This window comes from Branchiostoma lanceolatum, chromosome 2 (assembly GCF_035083965.1).
Source record: "Branchiostoma lanceolatum isolate klBraLanc5 chromosome 2, klBraLanc5.hap2, whole genome shotgun sequence".
In the NCBI taxonomy this organism is placed as follows: Eukaryota; Metazoa; Chordata; class Leptocardii; order Amphioxiformes; family Branchiostomatidae; genus Branchiostoma; species Branchiostoma lanceolatum.
Window position 1 is genome coordinate 28,085,967 of NC_089723.1, and position 21,044 is coordinate 28,107,010.

General features: G+C 45.8%; 1 protein-coding gene across 5 annotated transcripts in view; it reads right to left on the bottom strand.

The window, feature by feature from the left end:
- LOC136428379 (zinc finger protein 608-like) overlaps positions 1 to 21,044 on the bottom strand; it is a 47,803-nt gene that overhangs the window by 20,149 nt on the left and 6,610 nt on the right. The window contains exons 1-3 of one of the 5 annotated variants that reach the window (XM_066417832.1): positions 14,859 to 15,405; positions 13,001 to 13,773; positions 1,252 to 1,522 (exon numbers count right to left, since the gene is read on the bottom strand). In XM_066417832.1, the coding sequence (XP_066273929.1) occupies positions 1,252 to 1,522; positions 13,001 to 13,699 (970 nt within the window). In that variant the 5' untranslated portion in view covers positions 13,700 to 13,773; positions 14,859 to 15,405. Of the gene's footprint in view, positions 1 to 1,251; positions 1,523 to 13,000; positions 14,541 to 14,858; positions 15,406 to 21,044 lie in introns of those variants that run through there. The other 4 variants (XM_066417831.1, XM_066417834.1, XM_066417833.1 and 1 more) reach the window with 4 other exon arrangements.

Sequence of the window (21,044 nt, forward strand, 5' to 3'; positions counted from 1 at the left end):
ACGAGGCGTTTTCAGGCGGGCTATAACATCTTTTTTTCTTAAATCGTGCCAGCTACTGGGATGTATTGATGAAAAACCATAACAGCACAGGGAATTATGTAGCCTCTAGTGTACATATTGGGTTGGGGATGGGCTCGGAATGTAAGTGCCTTTTGGGTGCACACCTTCTTCTGTTGAGTCCCGGTTACCCCGGGTGCCCAGCAGAGTGTATTAACAGTCGAGAGCAAAATGGATTGATTGTTAACGCTCTGGGAATGCTACCATGGGAGGTTTATCGGTCTTTCGATCCCTCTTAAAAATGCCTGCACAGAAGCCTTTATGATGATGGGACGACGGATCGGGAATTAAAGGGAGCAGAAAATGTTGGGGGGCATTCTCAGATCGCGGGCCCGTAATACACTTCACATGATCCCGGGTCCGATAACGGGGTGTTGTAGCTATCGTTCCAGCCCAGATAGGTTAGTAAATAATGCATGGGAGCTGCTGAACAACCCGGGCAGATTACCGGGAGAGGAGGACTGAGAGAGATCGATGGTTCGGGAGGGTGATGGAGGATTAATTTGATTCCGGGGCTCCGTGCCTACAGAGCGAGCCGAGTGAGAACGTGCGGGGTAGAGTAATGTACAAAGAGCACAACCTGGGGACAGAGAATTATCATTTCAATCGAGGAGGGGGGGGGGAGGGAGTTTCTTCCACTCGGTAGCAAATGATATAAATTGTAACACATATATAGAGGGGGTGGTTTGCAGGAATTGTTTTGCAAAACTGAGGGCACTGTGGGTCTATCCATGTCGTGATATTACTAGAATCGTCTACACGATGGTTGCACAGCTGGGTTCAATGTACTGACTGTAGCTCTGCATTCGTACTCGGAAGGAACGCTGCGACTCTCAGAATTCGTGGTTGGCAAAGTCTGACTCATGTGAAAATACAATATAACTTCCAACAACTTTCTTGGCAGGCTACTTGGTGACGTCTTGACCTCAAAGTCTTGCCAGGCTGCTTGATCACGCCTTGCCCTCTAAGTCTTGTAAAACTTGGAGGTCTTTCAAACGCCGGCTTCATGTTTTTTAATCAAAGTGGACTAAACGTTTCAAGAAATAATGAAAATCTAAGAATGTCATGACTGACGTATATGAGGCTTGATCCTATCCGATGAATGAGACAAACTGCTGATAGCGTTAGCCAAACAAAAATACTCATCAGGCTTGGGGAGAAGAAGAGAAGGCAGTAACGGACGTGAACACGTACCTCCGTCGGTCTCGTGCCACACGATGCCCTCCAGGTTGACGCTGGTTCCCGGCTCGCACGGTCCCAGACACTCGGGTTCCGTCACCACCCCGATCTCCGTGGTGTTGGTGCCGACATGGCGGACGGACGGCGGCGTGGCCGGGGGCATCACGGAGGGGACGAAGACGGGGGACTGAGCGGAGATGGGGGAGGGGCTGGGGGGAGGCGGCGGAGGGGGTGGGGGCATCAGTGGTGTGTTGGGCTGCTTCGTCTTCTCTGCCCCAGACTGACCCTATTGAAAAACGACAAGACATTTATTTCAAGCTACATCAAAACATATTTACATAATCGTAAACTGCATCACCTGTTCGTCTAGTGCAGTTTTACCTTGATATAAAAAGGTGAAGGTCAGACTTTGAAATAAAATCCTACAGGAACAGAAATAGAGTCTTCGACGCACTACAAATCTACCATTAGTTTGTCGACAACCAAAAACTTGCCAAAGGGCAGTAGGAATTGCCGAACGGTGGGACATATGATAGAATGTACCAAAGATGCCATGGACCAAATCCGAGTCTAAAGAGATATGCGGGCGACATACTACGTCCATTTGTTTTCTGCCACGTACGTCACTTTCGGGAAAAATCGAAACGGGTGGCCTAGTTTTCTCGTGATCGACGAATGCTTCATGACTAGAGAGGGTCGGGGGAACAGCGATCATTTTCCGCATGGAAATTGAGCTAAGATGCGCAGGTGTAGGGTAGGAGGGACATGACGCATGGCACACAGACGACAAACGAGCGATGGCCTCCTTGGCAGTCGTCGCGCGTTGCCTGAATGTCCAAATTAAATTTTCTGCGCCGACAGAGAGATTAATGTGGCGGGAAACGTCGGGCAGACGAGACATAGCCTCTCTCACCAGGGCCTATGAAGCATTTTGGTCTCTAACTTGACAATCCGTCAGGGCGGCAAATTCTGTTATATAGTCAGCGTCAAAGGCCGGAGGTCAAATTTATCACAAACTTTTCATAATCTAAAACTGTGCCTTGGTTTCACCTTTAAATGAAAATACGGGAAAATGTATAATTTTATATAAGGAACGACGACAAAGTTTATTCAACGTTGCCAGTCAGTCTACCATAATTACAACGCCGATAAAACGCCCAACCGTCACTGTACGTGAGCCAACTACGCACGCTTCCCACACAGCGCCTCGCCCGTTAACTTTTGTCGGCGTGGTTTGATAAAAATTTAACGCAGAGTTGAAAACCCTTTCGTGACGGTAGGGACAGGGAGAAAATCCTGGCAATTCTAACCAGGTCGTTAGGAGTTACCAGATGTATCTATTTCTCTGTTGCTGGGTCATTTCAATAGCACTGTTCAGTTTCAGTGTGCATCTAGGTCAACGCGAGCGGACTGTTGATGAGTTACCGTGGCCGATATGGGCTGAGCTCTGGAACAATTCCAGTACATCACTATGTTTTGCTTTTCCTATCGTCCGTATGTACATATACTACGCAACGTCAAAGTGAGTGAAAAATAACATTAGGACAGACAAAAAGGAATGCTACCATGTGATTCTAACTGCAGGGTTTCGAAAGACGACACCTTCCATCAAGGACAACAACATGCCATGACAACAACTCGGTTGACACTCGGCAAGAATGGTGTGGCAAGGGAAGCTGTATTGGGAAGAAGCTACCTTATTATTTTTGGAATACAAAGGATTAAACGGGTCGGTAAGGTCATTGAAACTGAACGTATCGTTTTCCTAGATCCTTTGTCCGTCACCACCCCGGATGATACCTTCCCGCCAGTCGCTCCATAATCCATTTATACAAATCTAGCTGTCCAGATAGCAGAAGTAATAAGACAAGGCTATTACGCCGACCCTTGTGAAATCGTTAAGTGCACTTGCCCCAGCCTCCAGTCTCACTAGAGACCGTCCCTCCTCGCTGGAGCTCGCTGGAGAGAGACAGTGAGACGGGAGCTAGTGGAGTTATTGGGTGGGTCGTAACATGTGCAGAATAGCAATGACCGTGGGGAAATAGAACGGGAAGCAAATCATCTCCGAAGGCTGATCATTATCAAAGCCTTATCAGAACCTTCATACATCACGCAGCGCCGGGGTGACCTACTGTGTCAAAATGATTAAGGAAATCTTTATTCTTGGTTTACCGATGGCGTGCAGGTAGGCTTTATTAGCCGGGTAGGATTCGATTTTCGCAGTCTGGTGCTGCGCAACCGGGACTGGCTGATGCCGACTCAAATCGTCTGTTGAGCCGACTGGCACGGAGATAAGAACATGAAGAAGTGTGCGTTCTGTAGACATTTGCACAGCGCTTTGTTATTTGTGTAGACTACAGCGGGCCGGGGGTAGCTTTTCCTGATGGCTGTGTACGAAAGAGCCTCGGGGACTTACAGTTAAGAACGGCGCGGCTAGTAGAGTGTTAAAATGGTCAGCGCAGCAACGGCGCCTGGGCGGTAGAACCTTAAGTTCTTCAGAGTCTTAAAGCTTACAGAACGGTCTGTTAAGCCGTCTTTTTATGACAAGTGTGGCAGGTTCTTTAACGTGTGGATTTCTTCAAAGTTACCTTAGAATGACGGCGGCGCTGTCAGCACCAAGGCGTGTAGTCTGCGATTTAAATCTATAACGGCTTGGGCTCGATCAGAAATGGATTTGATTCGGAGGAGAGATTGGAAACCAGTAGATTACACGCGACTTTCAGGAGGCGAAGAGTGTGTAAAACAGCTTTGCTGATTCGCCTAAGGCCTCATTTATTCCTCAGTGCTGCAATGAAACAGTTCTGGCTTCTGTAAACACATCACATTTTCGCCGAGGGAAAAACGTATCGTTCTTACACACAAATACGTTTTGAAAACGAGCTCATGATTAGCATAGTCATGAATGTCGTCATATTTGCCTTCAGCCAAATATAAGCTGTTATACACGTGCAATATACAAATACACTTGTAATTTGAATAACTGTATAGGTCATATTCTATTACGGAACGCATATGAAATGTATTTGGTGTGATGTATACGTGGCCATCCATGAACCGTTTTGAGCAGCGTACAGCATTTTCCACTTAGCTATTCATATACAAGGTCATTCTTTTTTGTCTCGGTCACGTATCTTATCAGGTTGCAAGGGCAAACAAATGTAATATGCGCTCCAAGCTCATTTCCATACACAGATTGGACCTATGAGAATTAAGTTATAAAGAATATGCCTGTAATGATATCTTCCACTTTCTTACTGTGAACTATGCAAAGACTGTTGAAACATTCGGGAGGACTGGCTTTTGTAATCATCAACATTTGACAGTAATCATAAAAAGAATGTATACGGAGAAAGCACGTAAATTTCTTAAGAGGTAGACGCGATGTGAATCGTATAATGTACCGGCACATTAGCCTCTACCAGGCCCCGCGGTTGGCTAGAAAAATAGTAGAAATTGGCCAAATAGAGCGAATAGTATGCTAAGAGAGTAGGCTACGGAGGTAGGGACCATTTGCCACCTCCGTAGTCGACTCCCTGAGCATACTATTCACTCTATTTGGCCAATTTCTACTATTTTCCAGCCATCCGCGGGGCCTGGTAGAGGCTACCGGCACATCACTTCATTCAAGTAGCTCATTTCTGGTGTGCTGCGTTTTGGACCACTCGTGCCTTGAACCATTCAGGCCTGCCATTAGAATCTACCAGTGACCTGTGATGTTTACACTGTCCACACGGAGCTGACAAACACCATCACGCCTCTGTACCGCCAAGCGCGCACTTCAAATTCTCACATGCCCCGGCCAGACTGTATCCCGGTTAGCCTTTAGTCCTAATACCTACAGGTGGAGGGTGTGAGAATGGGCCCATCGCCCGGGACATACTCATCATTCCAGCAGCTTTCGCGACTCGCTGGTTATCCACCGGTGCGATCTCTGGCTGTTTGTAGTAAATTGATAATGGCAGCTAGCCACAGATTCAGACAGGGCAGCTGGAAGAACTAGCGATGTTGTCTTTAGAATCTGGTCGGAGAAAGGGGGAGGCAGGATCCGTACGAGCCTCAGAGCAATCGTTACTTTGGTGGCCATGGGGTCGTGTGTCGTAATGGGGTGTTTGGCCCAGAAGCCAGAGGTGCTGTAATGTCACCGAATCCTGTTATGTTACCGAACACCGATCATGTGCCCTTGGAAAAGGCACTCAACACGACTTTCCTCACTTCACTCAGGTGTAAATGAGTACCTAGCATCGGATAGGGACGTCCTCGGTTAGGGCGTTAATGGAGGTTGGAGGTGTTTGAGGAGAGCCACACCTCTAGCACTTATAGACCCCGCCACACTTATCGAGTAGGTGTCCTTCTCGGTGTGAGTGGATCAAACCTTGCAGTGTACCGTATATAGGCTACAGAAACCTCAATAACCTGAAGTTGGTAGCCTTAAAAAGAAAGAAGAAGAAGATCATCAACAGGCAAATCGCGCTACCGCTGATAATGAGTGTTGATGCCGGGGAGAGTTGGGAGACTGCCGATCAATGGCGTTCTGGCGGTCACCGTGAAGAGAAGCAGCAGAGGAAGTTGAACGCAAAAGTCAACAAACGAACCCAGCGAACCTTCCACAGGGCTCAACACTGTTGACGTCTGCGAAGCAGTTGTGCCTATGTCCTTTCAACAGCCGCCAATTCCGGCCCTTAGATTCCCCCCACGCTTCTCAGATTTATGACATTGCAATAAAGAGCTGTTTCTTTAAAACCTGAAGTGTCCCTGGGCTCGGTTGGGAATTTGCAGAGTGAAATCTAGAGCTGACACAACTCTTTAAACATCACCCTCTAAGTTCAAGGCGATTGACCCTTCGGCCTTCCACATCTTCATCATTCTTGGAATGTTCGTCACGGCTGAAGCTCCAGGTAGAAAGGTTTTCTACTTGAGGAAACAGTCAGGGGCCCGCTGTCTCAACCACTTTTCCTTGAGCACTTCTGTCAAGGACCTTTGCGCCTTTGCGATCAAGGAACAGCTTTTTTGGCACAGTTTCGGGACGGTACCCGTTGACTCTCGTCACCCATGACACCCGCAACTCTCAATGCAATATTCTTGTGCCAAAACCTGGTTACAGACATCTAAATAGAAGTCACGGCAGACCGACTAGAATATAACCTCCTCGGAAACAGTCATCATCGGGACAGGTCTCAATAGCAAGATTTCTCCTCAGAAAAAAACAACAACGGTAGACATAAGTGACGTGCCGCTGACACCACCATCCAGTAGAGTGAAGTGCAAGTGTAAGATTCAAGTGCATATTGCAGCAAATGGACAAGTTTAATTACGGACCATTATGCGTATGTGCGTAAATGGTGGTCTTTCTTTCTGGGACGTCTTCCCCAGACTCCATGTGTAAATATTGCTGTGTTAGATTCAACAGCACCCCCCCCCCCAAGACAAACTCGGAAACCTCAGCACCAAATGTTTTTTTCTAGCCATCTGATTGGACCATATGTATAACGTTCGATGCTGTCAGATGTTGTACAAGTGTGTGTAAACCTGCGTGTTGGCTGACCACAGGTCACAAGTCGGCAGTAATCAAACACCCACTACTGCCACTCTCACCAGACAGACTCGACTGGACAAAAATATACCGACTGTCTTTAACACCACAGCAGATGTAACATGCACAGTAACACGGTGTACTACCCCCACACAGCACACCTTACGGAGAAATATCAAATACTGTCTGCGTAATGTCAACCTGACGGAAATAAATATCACCAACCATAACTAAAGACCCAACTTACCATAACTAACTCATTTGTTCTACTGATGAAACCAGTCAAATCATAACGATAGATCCCAGCTGTAAGTACAGATTTACTGGTCCTCTAACACCGGCAAGAATGACAGATAAACCTCAAATGAAACCCAAGACAAACGCAACATCCTACTTAACCAGGTTATCCGGAGCTTCCTGGGTGTGATTACACCGAGATGCGGTCATATCAGTTCGCGGCTTGTCCAATCACCGAGGTCGAACCTAATTACTGCTTCAGCCGTGCCGGGGTAAAAAGGGCGTGACGGTCGGGAGAGACGGGCCATGTGTCTCATCGGGGAGACTGGGGGCGAAACAAGCACTGCACGAAGTCCAATATGTGTAAAGATGTTTTTTTTTCATGAAAGACATGCTTTACGCATACATTACGATTGTTTTTACATGTGCTTAAAGCTCAGATTTCGCGTAGTGCAGGGGCGAAGTACGGTCGGTTTACGGTTGATCTAATCTGATCTGTGGCACTGTCGCATCCCCCAACAAGGCCATTACACCGTTGCCAAACCACATTTTTGTACAAGTGTCTAAGAACAAATAGACGGAAGTGAAAAAGAACTGAACTCCAAATACTACAGATCTCATGCATGTGATTATCTTATTACATGTACACAAGGACGGAATCGTTCAACGGGAAAATTAACCACGCTTCGCCAATACACCCACAGTTTTTGATTAGTTAAACAAGTGTTACCACTCAATGTTCGCCCTTTTTAATGTATCCGTGGTGAAAATCAAAAGTACAATGTCTGTAATTGAAATTGAAGTAAGCTGCTGGGTTATGACACAAAGATATCCTGTGGATCGTAATTCAGTATATAGCTAAAATCAATTATGTTGGATAACGCAACAGAAGTGTGGTCTATGTTGCCTCAATACTGGTTATCATCGCCAATGACACGATGGGGACCAAGTGAACTTTCTTAAAGCCTTTTCCGAATGAATTAACATTTTCCTGCTATCAGCATTATGTTGTACGGATCCGGGAGGCAATATGAAATTCATTGTAACGCTGCCAAAAGAGGATCCGGACCGATCTCAACCACTGAGAGTGACTTCCGAAGTATTCTGTGCCATCCTAGTTAGTTAACCGGGGCTGCGACTCGCCTCCTTACAAACGTATCGGCTCCGTTCATGATGCAAAAATCAAAACAGTTTGATTCGTTACCGACTTATAACGGTTTGCATTTTGCGTTCACGATGCAAACTTGCACCCACGCTCAAAAAGGGAGACTGTGAGAGCCCCGGTAAACGAAGTAGGATCGCGCCCAGGCTTCTTCAATTGCTAGTGGCCCGGCAGGTTGAAATATGAGCTGTTCTTATCGCATTCTTAATCGTCACAACACGGATCCGTTCCACCCGCCTTCTGTCATATTTCTCTTCCTCTCTCACAGACACCGCGGGAACCTGTGAATTATTATAATCGATATCGATTTACAAGAACGTCTCCGCCAAATGAGTACACTTTAGTACCCTATAAATCATCCCAGCTTTCAGCTCACTCGATTACGTCCATACTGATGCGTGTGTGTGTGAGTGTGGGTGCGTGCGCATGTGTGCGTGTGTGTGTTGCGTTTGTGTGCGTGCGTATGTGTGCGCGCGTGTTCAAGTGCATGTGTGTGCGTTCGTATGTGTGCCTGCGTATGTTGTGTGTGCGTAGGTGTATGCGTGCGTGTATGTGTAGGGACAGAAATATGAACCAAGCTGACACATGACTTAACAGACGTGTAGAGCGCAAACCCGAACCTTCGCGTGTCACACCTGATGGGTTTTGTGATCATCAACAATACTTTTCTATCGGACTAGCCAACTGGCAGGGCCCCCCCCTCCGCCACCACGACAGGCGCTGGATGCTTTGAGTGACTCGGAGCTTGCCCCCTGCCTGTCAGTTGCAAATTATCCAATCACTGCGACGCCCTCACCTTGACCCGGTTTCCCCTCACCCCTATCCATGCTATCTGGCTCCCACTCAACAACTGCTACTCTTCCTGCGGTGTGGCGCACGCAAGGGTCGGTACATTTGCCATTCCGATGGCAGGAGGGGGGGGGGGCAATTTACACCTGCCACAACGTGTGTGTGTGTGGGGGGGGGGGGATGAAAACGGAACCCACTAGTTCCTCTCTAGCAAGTTTCTAACAAACAGCCGCTGAGTACTCCTTCCGTTGAACCACTTCCTAATCTCCGCACTCAGGCGAGCTGACTATCGATTTGAACCAGGCCGGATCCCTTCTTCCTTGAATTGTTTGGCTCGCCGTTTCAGCCGTCGAAAGGCGACACCAAATGTTAGCATCTGACCCGATGATTGATTGACGGCTGCTCCAAACGAGAGGAAGCCGCACGGCTGTTTATCTGGATACCCAGGTGCTCGGAAAGAAATCCGGCTACTAAGTTGCCTCTGGCCTCGGGAAACTGTGAACTTCCTCTGCCTACAGTCACGACAAACTGGAGGAGAATGAGGCTACGTGTGACACTGTTAGTCATTACCCAACGGATAACTGATAGAATCCATCGCATTCCTGGCCTTCCACCTTATATCGACCTTCGTGGAAAGATATTATTCAAGTCCAGTTGGTGCATTTCTGATATCACTCCTGTTTTAGGTATCCTAGAACTGCTGGTATCGCGAAGGTTTGATAACCAATAATAGGACATCATACAAACTGGTGTCGAGACGAAGTGAGGAAACAAGGCCAACTTACTTTTCTACATCTTTGCGTAGTAAGTAAAGTAAACGTTTGGTGACGACATCCATATAAGTTAGAAACTGTTTCTGGAGTCTTCGAAAACTTGCGGCAGTTATGCAGACATTCTATCATCCGGCAGACTTTTCCATGCAACTCTCATGCTTGGACATTGGAGTTTTCTTTTTTCACAACGAGTAAATCCTCACCTGCTGACGTTACAGTGTCTGTTAGACACCTTCTGGCTGGAGTACTGCTTCATTTACCAGTTGTGAAAAAAGAAAACTCCTATATCCTATGTTCTACCGACCTGATGACATTATTTTCAGAAGTCTCATGGGAGCTCCGGAGGTTTGTCAGAGAATCACGACAATTAAGAAAATGTTAAGGTCTTCCCTTTCGACATCTGCGTGGAGATTGGAACTCGGTATCTGCTAGGATACTTTTTTTAACCACCGTCTGCTTCCTGTTCTTTCATCACTGGTTGTGGTGTGTGGAAAAATGACTCCCGTATGTCGTGACAGGACGCTGCATCCACTCACCCATCCGCCGCCCACTGAAAGTCTTCGTGCCAACAAGCGCTACACGTACGTCTGCGGTGTTGTTCTCGAGTCTGTGTCTGTTCAGTATTTTGCCTGGAGTCTCCTAACCGCAAGGTCACGACTATGGGGAAGTGGTGTAAGGTTTGAAGAATGTATTTCCTCTCTACAAAGTAACGAACAAAAGAGACTATGTTTTCGATTCCATCTGTCCATGGGCAGATACAAGTTTGCAACTAATGAGCCATAACGAAACAATTAGAGGAAAACATGTCTGGTTTTTCAGAGAATAAACCTCCCTTGTGCGCTACCGGTGATCATTAACACGTTTCCCCCGTAGCTCTTCTATCTACGCCTTGGTGTTTGTTGAGAAAATTGAATTTCCATTCTTCCCCATGTTGACAGTAATGGTGATATATGCGGGACGACCTTGGCACACAGTTCCGTTTTCCGTCACATGTCGGTTTGAGGAACCAACGTGACGTAACACGCCCCTTCCTAGTCCCTCTGGGTTGCTGGAAAAATACTAGAAAGTGGCTGAATAGGGTGAATCATTTGCCAGAGGAGTTAGCCAGGCATAGAGTTCCTCGTAGGCGATCAGATAAACTGATAATTGCATCTGTGGGACGTTTTCACGGATACAGATGATGAAGATGATGATGATGATGATGATTTGGCCAATTTCTAGTATGTTTCCAGCAAATGGGGGAGGGCATTTCCTGAGAAGCCTTCGTAACCCCTGCTTCTCCTGATGGGTCAGTTTGTCAATCATGACGTTTCTGACCAAGGGAGAAGAGATGCTGTTCCTGTCACCTTGAAGTGCCCTTCGGGTCTTGTTACATGGTGACCATTGAGCCGCCCTTAGTCGTTGGTAACACTAGGCTCGATGAAGTTGATTTAAAGAAAGGAGTCTAGCTGAGAAGATAGAACTTTAGGAAACGTGAATCAGTTAAAGAACACAGCTGATTGTATTCACCGAGCTTCCAGTATTAACAGGGTTAGATATGGACTCGAAACTTATGATCAGTGGCGGATAGGTGAGGTAACGGATTCAGGATCTCTGTCATGTTGTCACGTCATTTCCGTTCTTATTCAGATATCTGTCCAAGCCACGGATGAACATGATTCAATCACCACTTTGTACGACGTTAAACGTTGCAAATAAATTTGGTATGAACGTTTGCTATGTAAGAACTTATTGGTGGATTCGTACCCGTTAGACAGCTGCGCCACTATTGGAAAAGCTACCTTTGGTCCAAAACCGTCCTTGAGGCGACAAATCTCTGTCAGAACTGCGCGGCTCTGTACAAGGTCTGTGACTTCAAACCGTGACCCCGTCTAATGAAAAATGGACGGTCCTGCCACGATGTCCTCTAACAAGCCGGTGTGGAAGGTGACACGAGAGCAGCGCTAAATACCGCCTGTCGTCTGAGCTTCAATCTTCAAGCAGATGTCTGTGTGTAGAAAATCGTAATGTATCCTGACTTGCCGGGCTCCTCTGACAGCCACTACCCCCCAATTATCCCAGTCTTCACTCCAACCATCGCGGCGGGGACTACCGTCTCTCTCCCCGGAGATTACCCGGTATCACGGCAGACAACGCGCCTGCTAATTGAGCCTGTCCCACTGGCCTTACACGCTTACGTACTTATAAAAACCACAGTATTTTTTTTTTAAACGCCAAAAGCAAATCTTAATTGGAAGCCTTTCCTATGAAATAGCTCCGCTGTATTCATCATATAGCCATCTTCCGCCGGTACCTTCCTGTATCTTACTGATATCTCTTATCTTTGGCGGCAGTACATGGTAGAATTAAGCCAGGAAGCTGATCTGTAAGAATGATGTGTCCGCGCGATGTTGCACCGACTTCAGCCAGTTTTGATGAATGCCGGCGGTAAATGGGAGCTATCAGTTGGCCATAACATCTCTGACATTTGCATCGAATCTGTGATGATGTTCTCTCAAAACCCATTCCTTCCACAGTCACGGCAGTGTGAATGTAAAACACACGATCCGCATGTGTAACCCACGACAGTTATGTTAATATTGTAAAACATTTCAAATCCCCATGTGCCGGGGATTTCAAGGCCGGCGACTGTTTTTCTAATCTACTCCAAATCGCTAGAGATCATTTTCAACTCAGCATTTTCCGTTTTACGATGAATCTATCATATCGCAGAGGATCTGTTGAGGAGCGGGAAGGATTCTCTCGGCGCGGTGCGAGCTCGGCCGGGGCTTTATGGAACGCCGGATGGGTGAACATCTTGGAAATATGTCAACGGGGTCACACTATCTGACCTCGCAGGAAGCTTTGCGGCAGTCCTCTGGGCATCGTTTTCGTGAGCTGGCAAACATGAAATTTCCGTCTAGCTAGAACAACATCGTGGGCTGGGATAGAAGAAACGGTACACTACGGAGCACAACACAGTAACAAAACATTATCGATAAATCATTTGTAAAGCGACATGCATTTGTAGCCTTTAAACATAATAGCATGCATAGATCCCCAACTAAACATGGTCCGTCCCTTATTGCACACTCATTAATTGCTCAGGTGGTGATCAGTCTAATCGGGGACACAGGGCCAGCCGGGGCAGACCATTGGCACTAGGTGCTGACACGGCTCATCCCGCAGGAAAACCTCTTCACACAAGCCGAACAGCCCTCTCCCATCATGCCCAATTTTGACATATTTACGGCCGCTAAAGCGTGCGTAAGTCTAAGAGGTAGTAGACGTTACCTTGTCAGCTTTTTCTGCCTTGCTGGCTTTCTTACTTCCCTTCGAGGTCTTGCCGCCGTGGCTGGAGTCCTTGGATTTGTCCTTGTCCTTTTTAGGGGAACTTTTACCCTTGGTCGCTGCTTTCTCCTCTCGTTTGGCGTTCTTGCCTGAACCGGTGCATTTTTGCCCGTCCTCGTTACCATGGGAACTTTGACTATTGATGTTCGTCCCAGTCGACTCGTCAGGTTGGCTCAAAGCCTCTTTTGATGGATTTCCGCCATCTTTATTGGCCTTTTCGTTATTCCGTCCTCCCTTGCCGCCGCTGCCTCCCCGCGCCTTGCCCGGCTTGTCCTGACCAGACGCGGCCTTGCCAGCCTTCCCCGCCGCCGTAGGTACAACACCGGGGCTGCTCTCCCCGTCAAAATCGTACTGAGAGTCGCCATCTTTCTTCCCCACGTTCAGATCTGAAATACTATAGGAAGTCTTCGCTCCATTCACCCCTTTGCTGCGTTTGACTTTCATTTTTAGGTCCTTGCCGGCAGCTCCAGTCTTTGACTCCTTCTGCAGTGAAGGAGCGACCATAATTTTCTCTTCCTCTGCTCTACGCCGGTCCTTCTCTAAATCTGCGTCCAAATCGATGATGAGGTCGCCGACCCCGACTTCCCACTCGTCTCCGCTATCGTACAAGCCGTGTTCCTGGGTCCCGAGTACTGCTGCCATCTTCCCTCACACGGAAATCCGCGGCGTCATGACGGCCTGGCTGTGTTTCCCTCGGCAGGCCCTCAGCAAGCTTCCTGCGGGGTACAAGAGAGAAGCGCGCCATTAGGACCCGGTTACAAGTCTGCGCTCTGCGCGATCGCTGGCAAACAGATGAAATGAGCAGCGATTCTATCTGTCAGTCGCCGGGAGCGAGGGCTAGCGCTGGTGTGGCAATAATAAATGCGGGGCTGCTGCCGGGCTTGCATGTGGCGGGGATTAGTCAAACGCCAAACGACAGGTCCGATCAATCAACCACTTTGCCTGCCGCCCAGTGCCCCGTCTCATCGCCAGTATCAGGAAAGCTGAACTACAAATGAACCTGATTGACGAATAATATGATCCAAGTGATGGCCAATTATATCATGTAACCTCGCGTCTGGTGAGATGTGAAACAAACTCAAAGCCCTTGTGAAGTGATAAAGGCCCGCCTCGCCAGACGTGTGATCTCCGTGCTCCGCGCCAGCCCGACGTGCAGATCACAGTGATTGAATGAGTTACGCCTCATCGCGACATAAAACACATCTTTTTTACTCTCTCGCAAAGATGAAGGCGTAGGATAGACAATTATGTTCTCTAATCGAGGGGAAGGGGCGGTCCAGTCGTAACGACTGCAGGGCCGAACGAGAGCAGCTGTTGTAGGAAATGTACAACAGTGTAACAACCATGGGTGTAGCGTGTAGCATCAATCCTCATGAAAGTTCCAGTTACATTTGTGTACATAAAACGACATGAACTAGACAAGGAGCATTTTCGCATTAAAAAGAGTCACGATTATTGTCTCTCTTCCGCTGTTGTTCTTATAAAGCCTTTCAAAGACATTCAACCACCACAAGAGAACGTTATTCTTTAGTCTTTCTTTTCATTTCGAAAGAAATTAAGTATTTTTCATATAGTTGGTGGCACAAAAAGTGAGTAATAGGTACAGCGAGCTTCACAACAAGAAAACATCACCCAGAAATACATTAACGCTAACTTATCTACAGTATACATAACTTCTATATGGGTAACAAACGAAAATTTACGGAACATTTTCCAAGGCTATTGCCACAAAGAAGCCTTTTTGTAAGTAACAGCCGCTGTGAAACGCGTTTAGCGAAGACATGCATTCTTTCCAACTCACCACGGCTCGACACATCGTATATAAACTGTATCCGAGCTGACAAGAGCAATAACGTCATCTATTCATCTTCCGTGCACACACGTGAAGTGAGCGCTGTAGTGTTAACCTTGACCAACTGGAGTTACAAAGACGAGGTTTTCGCCCTGGCCTCTAACACCGCAAGCAAGGACAAGTGCAAGGATACGGCACATTCCGTGCGTGCCTTCCCCTGGCTCGCACGGAGCTAGTGATCCTGTGTGTGTCAGGCCGGAGGAACCACGTACATCAGCAGGGCTATAACTGCATTCCTCCCCAACACCAACCCCAGGAGAGAGAGTCGATGTTTATACATTCCGCTCCAGTGATAGGGGTGCTGCATGTCGGCGTGGCAGCCTGACAAGGGCCGCCCAGATTGTCTCATTGGTACCCAGCCATCATGAGTCAGGGACCGACCGTTAATCAACAGACAGGGGTTTGCTGTCTACCGAGGTCGACAGCTGATCATCAATCAATCGATTTATGTATTCATTTCCGCCCGTGGCACAGGAAAATCGTCACCGTATAGCTGTTAACTGCTATAACGATTAATTGATTGATTGTTTGGTTGGCTGGTAGGTGAATTGATTGGTTGTCTTTGAGACATACGCACAAGAATAACGTTTTAACTGAAAAGGTCACAAATAAAATGTCTTAGTGTGAAGTGCCTGTAACAACGTCCACGCTTAAACACTTCAATCATCGTCGCATGTTCGACTGTTGGAAAACACAAATTGAGCCCAGGTATGTTTGTTGACAAAGGAGACAACTTGACACCACTTAAGTGTCAGACCTTTGAACCTCAAGGCCAACTCATCTGGGGACTTAAGTTGCTCCGTCTGAGCATCTACAAGCACATCTTGATATAAGGCAATCTCTCTAACCTTTCCAAGGAAGTAGCTAAGAGTTAATAGCAATACTGTGGGGTCCTTTTCACCAATCCAACAAGTAAATCAGTACCGGTTACCTACTATAGAACAACAACTCGGTTGACGCATATACTCGTGTCCCAACCATTCAAACCGCCGACGCGTCACAGGAAAACTAAATCTAGTAAGTACCTTGCTGCCTTCCTTCCTGCCAATTTGTTTGCATCTGTAAGTGTATAGAAAGCTCCTTGACTGAGCGGCAATTTGTAGCTACCTGAAGTTTCTGGCAAGGCTAGCAGGAGTGAACGTTATTTGTTCCAAAATGTACGTTCATGAATCCGGGTTCTTACAAATAGGTGTTCGACTGTTCCTAGATAATAGACTATTTGCGGGGAGGCAAGAAGAGACTCGGGAGCTATAATAGGTTTTGATACCAGGCTACTATTTTAGCTCCATTTCGCCGGCGTTATCCGATTCCCTTCTCTAAAGCTAACATAGGGATGAACACCAGACTTAAATCTTCACGGCAGAGGTAAACTACCACTGCTGAGTGCCCTACTGGTAATCTCCTTGCCGCTCTCTTCCAGTACAGCTGAATGTACGCCTACAAACAGCACGGTACAGTCATTCTCCACCCATCCACCCCGCGTACGCGCTGAGGAAGTATTGGCTTTTTGGTTCCGCCTTATGCACAACGTCCGGAACAGATCTATCACTACGACAAGGGAGATTAATATTACTGGATTACCGCCATTAACTAGATAAACGTTTATCAGCGAAAACAATCCCCATATCCCTGCCATTAACACACGCCGGTATTTCCTGTAAAATGCTGCTTTCTGTTGGGGAAAATTTGAAAGCGATATTTCTTCCCGGCGGTGGTGATGTGGGTTTGCATGTTGATACGGACGGGTGCGGGAGCCGTTAAAAACGGCGTGGTTTAAAATGGATGGCTGGGCTTATTCAACAGCCTCAGAGATGCAATGACCCGTCAAATTAGGCAACACGAGTATTGTAAAACTGTAGAGAGGTTGGGATGAAATGTTCACATAACGTGCGTTGGGGTTCCCTTGGTGGATTAGAAAAAAACAGGTTATAAAAATATTAAGTATGGAGAGGACATTTTTATGTGGCAGAGTTATAGTACATGAACTAAATTTTGAAGCGCATCAGTTATGATTATTAATTTTGCAGCTTAACAATTTTCCTATAGACCATGGTCATTTTGAACGCGGCTTTCAAAAGTGCTACGGTGGAACCGATCTTCAATCCTTATTTTTGAATGACCTACCGCAGCGAAACCTGAAGAAATCGAGTAAAGACATATACATAGCGTCTGACGCTAACTGTGGCTAGCCTCTACCAGGCCCCAGACGTGGTCGGAAAGACTAGAAATCGGTCAAATAGAGGAGTTGGCTAGCCGACAGGTACAGTTTGCCACGCCTGGAAACTGAATCTATCGGCTGGCCAACTCCTCTGGTAATATCTGTCTATTTCGTCGATTTCTACTCTTTCCAGCCACGTCTGGAGCCTGGTAGAGGCTAAACCGTGGCCACACGAGCTCATGGCCAACACGCCGTGCCGCTAGCCCGGGCTGTAGCGCCGCGCGGCCGCATCTCCGTTGTACGGGCCGGCAATCTCGGATGTATTCATAAGTAATGGAGCAATAAATCAGGGGGCTTCTGTAAGAGCGCTCATAAATTGGATGAGCCTGCGGCCTGACGACCTCCATCTCCGCTGTCCCCGCTCCCCTGGTAACGTCCGGGTCAACATCCATTACCTGCCAACAAGACCTCATCTTTCCCGCCACTAGGAGAGACACCGGCGGTTCACACAGCGGTATAATGTGTGCAAGCCAGCCGGTTAGGCCTAAACAGCCACTTCCAAGCGGGTCTGTGCACCCACACACAAGCGTTACAAGCGGCAGTTATTCTAGTAAAGCACGTTCCTCTATCACATAGCCCTGTCTACCTTTGTCTGCCCACCTTTAATGTCTCATAAGTCACTAAATACTTGACTGTAAACTTTGAGCGATGTTTCACTTCAGATAGATAAATAACGCCGGCCATCCCGAAAATATTACTACTCACCTGAATTCTTCTGCGTAGGATTTAGTTCTTTATTGGCGTCTTGGCACGAGTGTTCCTCACAGAGACAGTATATAGCCAGGGAGCACAGTTTTATTACACATTGTGCAGACGAAGGGATCAACGATGATATACCTTATGATACCCTGCTGTGAAAATGGCTACTCTGGCCGTAGGGACCTGTCAATTTCATCCAATCATTTTGTCTGAAATTGCACACGCATCTGGCTGGGAGGCCACAGTTCAGACAATTTCATTCCTCCAATGGCTATGTAAGGACCGGTCCATTCTCAGATATCGTAGGAGGGTAACAAAGGAAACTTTTTCCTTCTATAAGATTTCATCCATACTTAACCTGATTAAGTTGAGGCATCATGGCCTTTTGTGTTGTTTTATCATATTTGTAGGAATGAAAATCCATAAAAACATCTTTTATATATCGCAGAGAGGGGACAATGAAGTTACGCTCAGTTGCCGTTATATGAAAAGCTGTAAAAATCACATTAACCTTAATTGTAGCCATAAAAACGACAAGTGGATTGAATTTTCTCAACTCACTCGTCTTTCCATTTAAAATGCACATAAAAGTACATGTCGGCAGAACACTCTTTGTTCTGCACATGGAATTAAAACCATTGTTGCCATGGCACCAGACAATTCATCGCCCGATTCAATCACCATTTCCTCACAGAGAATAGTGGGGGAAAACATTCATGAAATCTAACTGAAATCATAATCATAACGTTATCAAAACAAAGCTGATGTCACATGAAAGTAAACGATTGCTTAACGTTCGACAAATAGTCATATTTGCATGAATGCAAACAATATGACATGTACAAATGTAGTTGGCTGATATACAATGTTCGTAGATTTGCCTCAGCCGTGTTCTTCGAGATAACATAAATCCCTATCATCAAATCCTAGGACGTGTGTTTAAAGCTACATTTGAAATTAGAGCTGTCAAGATTGTTAACACATATAATGTGTTATTCCTGTGTGTGCACTGACGACCGATTTTGTGTTGGATAAAGTGCCTGTGATCTCGTGGGTACCTGAAACACACGTTAAGTGCTGGAGTGCCTATCAAACAACGATTATCCCTCGATGTGGAAATATGTCGATTCCGTAAAACACAAGATGTACGAAATTAGTGCAAATACATTTCCAGACTGATACAGTGAAACAAGTTCTGAATGCAAATCTGTACTACTTTCATATTTCAAGGTGCAGAATTTCATGCTTGCAAAATAAGAGTTCCACGCTCGCCTACCCTCGCCAAAAGGCATTCCAAATATGCCCTAATTTGGGTCTTTGCGTAGTGAGGATCACGTCAATCTAACGCACATACACAAACACGAAAATTTCATAACTTACAACAAATCTCATTGGTTATGCAAATTAGGTGCCTTTACTGCATCATGCGAATCAAAACTTAAGATAAAAACGTTTTCCGAGCCGTAATGGGATGCGACAGCAGACTGTGTCCAAGTCTTCGCTGATTGGCCTGTTTTCCACAGTCTTTAAGTCTGTAATTTACGGGGTTATAGACAGGAAGGTCTGACAGGTAGATACTATCTGAGCAGCTCCAAAGACAGTTGGCCATTTAACAACGCGCCGATGATCACCGAACACGAAGGATTTATGGAATGTCTCATTGATTACGTTGATGATATCATCATTGAACTAGAGTTCCACGACCTCATACCTTCGCCGACTGATGTTAGCCTTTTCGAGTGAATGCTTATCACTCAGTATGTAAATAAGGTCCTCGATTGCATGAATTTCAAGTGATCCTTTTCTCTACACAAAACACAGCATTAAAGTAAAATCTTAGAAAAGAGGACCATTGTAGCATTTCCTCATATATTATGTAAATGAGGCCATCATGATTTATGTCTGATAACGTCCACATTTGATTATCTCCCAAACGCCACAAGAATGAAATCCCATCATTTACTACTCTGGAATTATAGTATTTTGTCATAAATTATGCAAATTAGGTATTCGTTTGCATAATTGATATCTATCAATATTCCTCTCTTTCTCGGTTACATGTCACGTGTTTGACTACAATGGAATGCAAGGGTTTGTATACTTTTTCACATCACAGATCCTGATTTGCATGATTCTTATACGATCATGTAAATCATCACTCAAACTATGTACATCCCTACAAATCATGACGATCCGTCATCACCTTCTTGAGTAACTAGTATTCTCTTTCAAAGTTTAAAACAAACCCATACCTATACCTACACGAGTTCTCCCAAGAGTTATAAAAATAATCACTGTAAGAATATTTTTGCTTAATTGGTATCATAACTTTTATCTTTACTACAGAAAATAAGGCAATTTGTTGGCAATGTATTTGCTTCAATTATGCCCATATTTTCATAGTCGACATATCAATCAGTTTTTATCAAACCTATACCTTCCAACAGGGAGAGCGTTAGATCGTAAGCCCGTGTGACCTCCCTGACCCCAAAACAGAGCCCTGCACCAGGCAAGTAAAGTATCACATGTGTCCTCCAGGGACGTCTCACAGGGAGCCTGCTCCGGTAAACTAGGTCACCTGTCAGTGCAATTTAACCTGAATAAATAGACTTAAAAATAGCAAATTGAAAGGGAATTGTAGACATTTCCTTATAAATTATGTTAATGAGGCCTTGTCATGCATGATTTTTGTCTGATATTGTTCACCTTTACTTAGCTTCCTAATGATACAAGAATGAAATTCCAATCATTTACTATTGTGGTATTTTCAATTAGTATTTTCTCATTAATTATGCAACATTGGTAGCTATTAGCATTATTGGTATCTATCGATACCTCTCTCTTTTTCAGCTATATATGTCACATGTTTGAGAGTCCTATTTTGAAAGGCAGCAGATTTATAAACTTTCCTTGCTAATTATGCAAATTAGCTCCTGATTTGCATAATGAATATTCAATTATGTAAATCATTAATCGAGCTATCTACATACCATAAATCAAGACGATCCGTTGACCATAAGTCTAGTTATTCATGTCCAAAGGTCAAAACAAATAAATTAAAAACACCCGCTGCAGCTCCAAACAAGCCGCTAGAGGGCCCAAACGTGCACAACTTACTTCATGTGGCATGGACTATCTACCACACAAAAATCATGATCGTAGCACTTGCAGAAAATTCGACCTCAAACTTTGAAGCTTCACTGCAGTACTCAAAGTAC